The 10,487-nt window shown below is 37.8% G+C and overlaps 1 protein-coding gene across 2 annotated transcripts in view; it reads left to right on the top strand.

The window, feature by feature from the left end:
- Positions 1-7,109: 7,109 nt before the first annotated feature.
- The window catches only part of CFAP20DC (CFAP20 domain containing), a 77,787-nt gene continuing 74,409 nt past the window's right edge, over positions 7,110-10,487 (top strand). Inside the window, exons 1-3 of one of the 2 annotated variants that reach the window (XM_059823355.1) lie at positions 7,110-7,136; positions 9,453-9,542; positions 10,017-10,110. In XM_059823355.1, coding sequence (XP_059679338.1) covers positions 7,116-7,136; positions 9,453-9,542; positions 10,017-10,110 — 205 coding nt within the window. In that variant the 5' untranslated portion in view covers positions 7,110-7,115. The remainder of the gene's footprint in view (positions 7,137-9,452; positions 9,543-10,016; positions 10,111-10,487) is intronic. The other variant, XM_009811084.2, reaches the window with a different exon arrangement.

Genomic DNA, 10,487 nt, shown 5'->3' with positions numbered 1-10,487 from the left:
CATTACTTTTAAAGTGTTTCCCATACTACTGTAATTCCAAACCAGACCTTGGAAGTACGATGGGCTCAGGCCATAGATGGGCCAAATTTAAGGACACAAGGTTCCTTCCTAGTTTTACATTACCTGCAATTTTTGAGTCATAGTGTCTAGAACAAATGATATGGGTTTTTTCTGTAAAACTGGAATAAACAGAGGAAAAAAACTTCCCCTCACAGTACGCCTAAAACCAGTTTTCTCTGGCAGCTGGCAAAGGGGACTTGCAGAGCCCAGCTTTGCCCTGAGCAGGCAGGTAGCTGCTTCCACACGTTACACTCACAGCTGGCTGCTTCATATACCTTTATAACTTCAGGCTCTTCAGCCTGAATCTCAGTTTTTAACTGGAATTTCTTAACTCCTCAGGCCTTAGCATAACTCCCATCACAAAGAATTCGGGCTTTTTAGATACAGAGTTATGTGTAATAAATTTCAAGATGACTTCAGGTTAAACTGTGTATAATGAACTATGTAGTTTCTGTTGGCTACAGAACTCCCCAACAGCTTTTTAACCTTTCTTTTGCTATCATCATCTCTCTTTTGTCCTTGTTCTATTAACTGTTTTTATTTAATAACCTGTAGCTCAGTTTTAGTATTATTGTTTTCCTTATCTCCAGTACCCAAGAATGCTAATCAGTGTAATCCAGTGTATGATAAAACTACACTGGATGTGATTTCTTTGAAAATCCCAAGGTAAAATGAGAAAGCTAAATAAATCTTATAATTGATTTAACTCATTCCCTTCCTTGGCAAAACCAGGACACTACCTTTCAGAAGCAAAAGCAAGGAAGGTGAACAGGGCAATGGTGGGCCGAGACACGGCAGGACCCATCGATGGCTCAGCACTTCCAGTTCACGTATTTCATCAAGCTGTGATGGGTTACAGGCTTCTTAATAATTGTTCTTTGTAGAAACATTAAACTTTGAGGAAGAAAATGGTATTCCATTAGTTTTTTGTGAAAAGGCTACAAAGTTTCATGAAGAAATGCTGTGACCAAAAAAAGCAGTCGCTTCAAGGAAGGATCTTCTTTGATTAGTATCTCATTATAAAAAACAGGATCAAATTGGTTCCCTGTGACGCTCTTAGCAGAGGTTTTCGAAGCCATCAGGAGATGTTGCTTATTCTTAACAGTGATGTTAAACTAATGGGACTGTCCTTCTCATTTCCTTCTCTTAGAGAAAACCACCAGATCTGCAAGTCCATTCTAATTCCTTAAAAACCAAGGACTTTGATGGGGCTGCTCTGGCTCACAGCTACCTACATGCTTCTCAAAAAAAACACTTTACACGATGAAGCCTTAAAAAGTAAATGGCAAACGTGTTTCAGGAATTCAGTTCTCGGCAACATTTGGACTTGAAACACCTCCACAGGCCCTGGGTGACACAGCAGCATTCACATGGCCACTCTCTGCCTGAGGTGCCCTGAGGGACATGCTGTGAGAGGGCCAGCACAGCCTTCTGTGCTAGGTTTGACCGGGTTTTATTCACTCAGTGACAGCCAGGGAGGCTCACGGGCAGCCCAGCCACTGCCAGGAGACTACTACCCCCCTCATGCTCTGAAGAGCCGCTGACGATGGAAGCCGAATTGACGGACGACGGCACGCCTACACGCAGGTACTGCCGCCCGCCATGATTGATCGATCGAGCCACACCCCGTGCGCCGCCATTTTAAACGGTTCCCGCCCTGTCTCCGCCTCACGGCGCGCTCTGGATCCGCCCCCTCAGTAGGTGCGGCCTCGTCCCCAGCCACACTCGCCCGGGTGAGACCCGGCGGGGGCCTGGGCTCCCTGGGCCGAGCGGCCCCGCTTCTCTGTGGCGAGCGGTGGGGACGTGGCGGAGCGGGAGGGCCGTGCCGGCCGGCTGCCGGGTCAGACCTGCCGGCGGAGGGGCGGCGGAGCCGGCCCGGCGCTGGGGGCCGCGGCCTTGCCGCTGTTGTGGTGCAGGGAAACGGGTCTGTGGGGATGCTGGTGCTTAAATCATGGGCATTGTGTCAAAGCGTTTTATGATCAAATTTTTATAAACGTGAGAAGTTGATTTTAATTTTTTCTTAATTCTGCGAGTTGTATGTAAAGGCTGGCTGTGCTGCTTTTCACATAGGAATGGCAGTAGTCTTGGTATAGTTTATTAATGGTCTTTCTGCCCATTTATTATGTTAACTTGTATTTTGAGAAAATATATAGCAGTGTTACAAACCCAGCTTTAAATATTCAATATGTGGAATTCATTTGTCTAGAAGATACTAAAACCCTTCATCTGTGATGAACTACTTTCTCTGGTGTGTCCCAGCCTACCATAAATCAGCACTGGCTTTGGGCCCATGATGGTGACTTAAATGTATTAACAGTCTTGGGTCTAAGCCCATGTTCCCTGTCAAAAATGGTGTGTTTGTGTCATTTTTCAATGCAAATTAGTAGTAGGTGCAAATTCACATTATTTTGCTTCACACTTTTTCCTTTAGAATAGAATAGAATCTTAAATAAACACAGCTTTTTGAATGCTGGGATGTTGATCAGAAAAATGTACTCATATACTTATGTAAATAGTCCCTTTTAAGTCAAGGGACTAACCATGACTATGAAGGTTTTTAGGACTGTGTGAGTCTGTCCATCTGTGTCTCCCTTGGGGTTAGAACAGTGTTTAGTATTAAGTAATTTAAAGAAGCCTGAACGTCTGTTTGCATTTACTGTTTGTGAAATACTCTTTTGGTTGTAACTTACTAGGAAACAATTGTTTGAATTGTGGAGCTACATAAACACAAATATTATTGAAATATTTGAATGTGAAATGTTCTAGCTTGAAGAAAAAATATACATAAGAAGATGTCATAGGATGGAGATATTTTTGTAGGGTTCTGAGTGGTTTTGGTGAATGGAAGGATTAGAGGGCCCTTTGGACTGCAGCTAGTTTATTTTCAGTGTTGTGAAACTAATGATAAAAGTCAGTGCACAAATCAAGACCTCACAAGGTAAATCCTGATAGGAATATGTTTTTCCAAAGATAACTATCTTGCATTGTTGTTTAACTAAACTTGATGGTTTGTCATTGACTGATGCTTTAAGCCTGTATTTCCAGTTGGACAGATGTACTAAAGCACATGGTTCAGGGCAATGAAAAAATAAGTTTGATCTGTGACTGAAAAATGAGAGAACTGACATTCTATAAAGATGTCATAAAATATCTATTTGACAAATATGCAAAAAATTGAGGATTTATATTTCAAGATGCTGTTGATTTTTCTAAAATAGTCCCTCTGGATTTAAAGCACTCTTGATTTTTAGAATTTCTGGAGAGGCTAGGAGGAGAAAAGATGAAAAGGGGAAAAATAATACAACTATAAATTTTCCAGACCATTCTCTCTTTTGCTTTTAAGCATAGGTTACTATAACTAAAGACAAAGATACTTGATGCATAATGAAAGTGCCTCTTAATATTATCTCGGTAATTAATTAGCAAATTTGTCATTTGCTTAATGTTTTTGGTAGCTACCAATCATAATAGAAAAGGTAATTTCTAGTGTTCATTTGTTGTAACTTAATGGAAGTTGGGAAGTTACAAGTAAGCAGTATATGAGCAAAAATGTATTGCAGTGTCACTTGCAATATTTTTTGCCTTTATGAAAAACAAACTGACATTTCACTGATGTGTTTACAGTAATCAGCTTTGTAGTGTGAATGAGTTGTCCTAACACGAATGCTTACAAACTTTAGGTCTAGTTTACCTTTCACTAAAGTTAGGAAAAGCCATCTTGTTATGAATTTGATAGTTACAAGGGTCATCAGTTTTTCTGAGTCTGTATAAAATATGTTCTGCAAATTAGTAAATAACCTAGCTTGCCCTTATGTATGTAAGGTTAAAAAAACAACTGCATTGGTGACAAATTTTAAGCCGTATTGTAAGAGTGAACTTTATTTGACAGCTTGAAATTTGAAGATTTCTAGTGATAGTATGAGACTTCTAGTCCTTCAATAAGTGTTCATCACCCCACAGTTTTTTGTATTTCGTTTTACTACCACATACTTCCTAGATGTTATATCTTCATATATTTCTCTGCCCTTTCTGTGATCCATTATGAAAGCCTTTAATTATTTGATCATCTTTTCTATTTTAAGTATATCATTTGAATGAGAGCTACAGTTCAGACACATGCTTCCTCAACTTAAGTTGAAGAAATAATTAGTAGCAGAAGTTTTTTGTCATATAAGTGTGTGCCTTCATGGTGTTTTACCAGTGCACATATGTTCTTTCTGTGCTCAGAGTTAACTAAGAACTATTTCCATATAAGGTGTGGAGGTAAATTAGTGATGTCAAGCCAAAGCTAATACGCACTGCTGAGAGGCAAAATGTATTAGCACAGTATTGAACCCAAGTTAATATATCACTATGGCTTCCACTCACCTTGCACTGTCTACAGAGCTATTTGCATCTTCCTTCAAAACCCTGTGTGATGTGCCATCAGTGGACTGGCTCTTATGAAAGCCAGGTATACTTTATGAGAAAACAGTGAAGAAAATGAAGTATTACTTTCTATGTCTTATGTAATTCTGACTACAGCAGCGTCTGCAAGTACTGTAGCTGTCCACCTTGCTAAGTAGCTTTAGCCTTTCCATCCTGAAAGATGGTATGGTAATGAAGATAAAACTTGGCCTCTACATACTACACTCTGTTTGTTCCAAAATACATAGCATGATTATAATCAGCAGAGGACTTCTGACCAGAATATTGGTAGTAGTCTCTGAAGAGATGAGTTATTCTTTTCAGTCTCAGAACTTTATACTTCTCATACAATGACTCTTGTATCAGGATCCCTCACATTTATTTAGTCTTAATATTTTTCCCTGAGATGTAATAAGGCATAACAGAACTGCAAAATATGTGAGCGTTGTGTTAGGTGCATGATACTTGGCAGATCTGGAACTGATTTTTAAAACAAAAGTAAGTGAAAGGGCTTTGCTCCAAGGAAAAAGCAGTGTCTTCCTTCATACCTCCTTCACTTAATAATAAATAAAAACCGGGGGATGGTGAAATCCTTAGTCCTAGAAGGGCAAGTGCCTCACTGTGTGAGTTACAATAATACACTCATTGTAAATATGTACCATAGGAGGGCATGAATTCTGTCTCTCTTTCACTACTGGTCCTTCACATTTAGCTCTGGCAGAGTGAATCAAAACAGTAGGTCACTCTGAGATTAGTTCTGCGGTACCATTATTTCTCACTAAGACATGAATCGTGCAAATATGAGTAGTTCTGGCTTGTTTAAAGCCTGTAGATAATAGCAAAGATAGATCTGCAGGCAAAAAAATGAATGAACAGTGATTTCCAAAATGATTGCTCTGTATGTGAAGTGAATATATACAGAAGGAAGAAGTGATACACTGGCTTTAGAAGTGCCTTCTTTAAAAGGCATTTCTAAAATGTCTTCATAATTTAGAACATTTCAATATAGCTATTAATGTAGTCAGCCTTAAAAATAATTATGCCAACTGAACAAGTGGGAAATTTGTATAGAAAATAGTCTAAAAAGCAGAATAATGCAACTGGTGTGTTAGATGTGCAGTGGCAGTATTAAAGTAATATGATCAAAATACTAATTAAGGTTTTTTGATAGGCCTGTTACAAATACTATGGTTTCTAAATTTCATTTTCCTTATTATCAAAAAGTTTAAAATGAACTAATGTTTCTGGCAATAGCATGGGCTAAATTTCTAGTATCTGATTTTTAAATTTTTCTGTAAATTAAATAAAAATGGAAAATACTGAAATAATAGTTGCTGATTAAAATAGTTGCACTTAAACATCAACAGATTTCATCAAGTTTTCCTAAATGAATGATGATATAATTTTTCAAATAGAATGTTGTTCTAATCCTTTAAATGTGTACATTGTTTATGAACTTGTGCATATTGTCACTGAATTTCTAGTTCATTTGCATTCATATATCTTTTTATAAACTTTTTTAAACTTTTGGTCAGTTTCTGGTTGAGAGCTAAACTGTTCTTTATGAGAAGCTATACTTACATTCTCCTGGTCAGCATATTGTTTTTATCTGTTAAGAAAATGGTTTGAGGCTCAAAAAAAAAAAATCCAGTAATTAAAAATAATTTAACTCTTTAAGTGGTCTATGCCTGAACTGAAAGCAATGAACATAAAGTATATGAAACAAATGAGACAGTCTTCTAAAAGGATTTTTCTGTGAGTTGATGAGCACTTTCAGTTTCCACAGTGAAGGTGCATGTTGTGTCTTGTGACTGGTTCTGCCTTGTCTCTGGAGATTGACAACTACCTTTTATGTTCAGGGTCCCTTCACTTTCTGTTGACTTCAGGTGAAATTGCAGATGCTCAGCATCATAGAGGGATGTGGGAGGCTTCCAGTATCAGTCCCTTAACTTTCTACTGTTCTGATTCTCCAGCTGCAGACATATCTTAATTCACATTGACTTTAGCAGCCTTTGAGTAACTGAAGTGCTTGGTTTGAGTCTTAGACTAATCATCCTCAAAGAAGAATGCTGAATGTGAAAGAAGATAATTGGTCTCAGAAGGCTCTGCCAAATATCTCTAGATGGAGTGGTTTCTATTGCAGCTGTTCCATATGTTTCTCTTTTTCTATATTAAATGTTAAGCTCCTCTTTAATGGAGTCTAATGTTTTCCAGTGGGCACTCGATAACAAAGAATAATAAAAGGTGTATTAAAGATGAATTTCAAGCATTTTCAAAGCATGAGAAAACCTTCATTGTTAAAAATAAGGGCTGACATAAAATTACTAGTTTTACTTGGAATATAAGGAAAGGCAGCCCTGAGTACTTGATGCATGAAGAGAACATTTTCCAAGACGGCGTTAATATTAATATTTTTTTGATCTTAATTCCTTTGTGGTAGCACTCTGATGCAGTTGATATACATTCTGTACTCATGAAAAGTGTTTCATAATAGTGTCCATATCTTTTAAAATATGGTTGGTGCTTCATGATAGTATTTTTTCATGTCAAATCCTATAGAAAGTTTTTTGTTTCTTTTTCAGCGTGGTCTCTAAGTGTCTTTACTGATTGAGAAGCTGAAATTATATTTTGCCTGTGAAAGCTGGAGAATGTTCAAAAATCAGTATCAGGTAAAACAAATAGTTTTACTTTTCACCCTCTTTCATTTCACTTGTCAGGGAACTCAGTTAAAATGGCTTATTCTGGGTGGAAGAAAGTCCAGATACAGAAATGTTTTGGAATATTTCATTATTTAGTATTTTTATAGAAATGTTATGAAATAGTGGGTAGCTGCTGATGCTGTCGGATCCAGAATGGACACCATCATGGTGTTACCAATGGCTTTTTGTCTGGTGTCCCTTCCCTTGTAGGCCAGGGAGGGCACACCATCTGCTTCTACCCAGTCATGGAAGCAGGCCCAACTCTTAAGGTATAGTCAGAAGAGGGGCGTTGGTTTATTCTCTTGGTCCAGCACAGGGTTGTGACAACACTAGTCGCATCATTTGCAAACCTTATTATCCCTCTTACTGTTTCCTGGCCCTTTTCACCATGCTTTGCTTCCCTTTCTCTGCACCAGTCCCCTCCCCAGAGAGCAACCCACCCTAATTATTTTTCCCCACTGGTCCCAGATGTGCTACATCTGTACCTGACATTGGTATTTCCAATGCTGTTACCTAGGCTATCTCACCTTTATATGATATTTCTGATACTGTTGCCTAGGTGCTGTTGCCTTTGCAGGATTGTGCTCCCCAAAAGATGCCCCATATTCCCCTCCAATTGATTGTGGAGTTTGATAGTTTCTTGCTTATCGCCCCCGTGGCCACCCATGAGATCCAGCCATCCTCCACAGCACTAAGTAACTTTTGTCAGCTTCTCACATCAGTGTTTGTACTAGACATGACATGAGAAAATGCTGAAGTTTTCTGTGTCCTGTTCAGTTAGTTTAACCTCAAATCAGGGCCTACTCAAGGGCTGCAGCATTAACAAAATGTATTTGTAAATATGGGAGAAAAAGCCACTTGTGTGTTTGTAGCAAATCTTAACAAACAACTTGGCAGTTAAGAATCTTCTTAAACTTTTCAAGAGCTTGATCCTATAGTCCTTAAATATGTCAGATAACTTTCAATTTGAAAGTTATGCCATATTTTTAAATTTTTTTATCTGTTATAAAATTTAAAAATATTTTACAAGTGCAGTTTATGGAATGCCATTTTGAATCTCCTTAGAACTTAGTAAGTCTAGTCATGGGGGTTAGCCATGTGACTGGAAACTGCTAGGTGTGAGTGGGCAGAGGAAAATACCTAATTCATATACGGTGCAGTGTTGGTGTTCTCTGAAAGCATAATTTGAAGAGCATTTATTTTGCTGGCAAGACTGCTCGCCCTTCTTGCTCATTCTGACTTGTGTACAATTGTTTGGGCAGCTGAGCGTAAAGAGAATTGGGGATTGCAGGCAACTAGGAATGAGAAGGGAGCGGCAGAGTTGTAATGATTGATTAGGTCAACCATGCTGCTGAAAAAATGCTTATCGAACTGTAGGCTGAGTACATCAGTTGTCACAAAAAATGTGACATCAAATGGGAAAAATATCGAAGCAATTAATTCCCTAAGCAGAGGTGATAAAGCCTACCTCCCCAAGAGCCTATTGGTAGATTCTTTGATGTCTAATAGGACACATTCTCTGTGTAAAGAGTTTTCACCTGGCAGGGGCATTCGTAATATTTTTCCAGTCTTAATTCTCTGATGCCTCATTAAGGCTGCAGCATGAGTACAGCCCTTACCTTTTTATGGAGATACTGATAGGATCAGATCTGCTACGAGGCCACTTCAGTTGGCCCAGAAAAGGTAGTAAATATTTGAGTTTCACAGGCTGTTTGGTCAAATCAAGCTGGAATTTAGTAACTAGTAGAAAAATTCCTGGGAAATGTCTTTGACATAGTCACATATGTAGGCAGAGCCAAACATAATCACATAGGTAGACAGATTGTGTAAACTTTATTTCCATAGGAAATCAGACAAAACATGGAATTTGTAAAAGTTCTTATTTTTTAGCAGTATGTTTTAAAACTCATTTCATTTGGTGAGTTGTAGAAATAAACCATATCTGAATATAAATTACTAATATCCCACATGGTTTTTAAAATTTTTACAATAATTTTGCTTTTTAGAGAATGGCATTATGAATAAAATAATTTAAAATATTCTGTGGTATTCCTTCAATTTTATCTTCTGATCCTCTAGTAAAGCCAAATATTGACTATATGGATTGCTATATTATAGTAGTCTAGAAGCTGTTATTAATATTCTGCTGTCTGACTGATCAGTAATACTGACTGTGGTAACAGCCTGACGTGGGGAGGGATTGTTCTCATATACTTATCTTGACCATTGATGATTCAGTGCTGAACATTTGGATGGATGATGTATCCTTAAACCGTTTTATCATAGGGTGGCCCATTTGTTGAAATATTCAGTGCTCAAGGCAAGAACCCAGGAGCAAAATGGAAGATTTTTGGCAATCCATCAGCTATATGGAAAGTAAGTTTTTAAGGAAACTTAAACCTAGAGTATAAAACAGAAAAATGTGAATGAAGCTGAAAATTAGAAGGTAATGAGGGCTTTGACCTGATAGTGGAGTTGTCACTTGCAGTTCTGTCATTATGACAGACTAAATGACTACTTAAATTAGTCCTTTATGCTTGCCTGCAGACTAGGTTGGTTGCAGCATAATTTTATAGTTTAAATATTTAGAAAGTAATTTTGCTGTTCTGATAACTAATGGATGGAGTTGGGCCCATTGGATCATGAGTTCTGTTTGTCAGCATTATTTGTTCATAAAACATGCAAGTAAAGGACATCTTTCTATGGATTATATTGCTACTGTAATACTTGCAGTGCTGTCTGCCGTTTGTGATTTGAAAAAAAGTAGCTTTGCATGTTAGTAGTAGGATTGGTTCTGAGGGGAAGAATTCTGTCAGGATGCTTATGTTTGTTTATTGTTCTGTTTTGAAGGAATATGATAAAGAAGTAAAAGGCTTTGTTTTTGTACTTGAAGGAAGCAGTCAAATCAACAAAATGCAGCTACCAAAGGAAACCAGACAAACTTGTAAGTATCAAAGAATTAAATGTCTGTGGTGTTGTTCTGATTATTAAATCAGTCTCTTATTTTGGAATGTAAAACTTACACCCAAAGTAAGGGAGAATAATGTAATTCAGCATTAGCAAAGTGTTTTTTTCAATAACTTTTTAGCAAGTCAGTTACAAATAAGTAAAAGGTATAGAAATGCCATGTTACAGTAAGTGTTGTAGGGAAGATCCTTGTTGATACTGTTGTCCTAGTGCTGCTAGGTTCACTTCTGTACCTGATACTGCTACAGACTGATATCTGGCAAATAACTTCTAACTCAAATCACAGAATCACATAATCACTAAGGTTGGAAAAGACCTGTAAGATCATGAAGTCCAACAATCAACCCAGCACCG

This window comes from Gavia stellata, chromosome 12, assembly GCF_030936135.1.
Source record: "Gavia stellata isolate bGavSte3 chromosome 12, bGavSte3.hap2, whole genome shotgun sequence".
NCBI lineage: Eukaryota > Metazoa > Chordata > Aves > Gaviiformes > Gaviidae > Gavia > Gavia stellata.
Note: the sequence above shows the minus strand (reverse complement) of the source record. Positions and strands in the feature narration are given on the sequence as shown.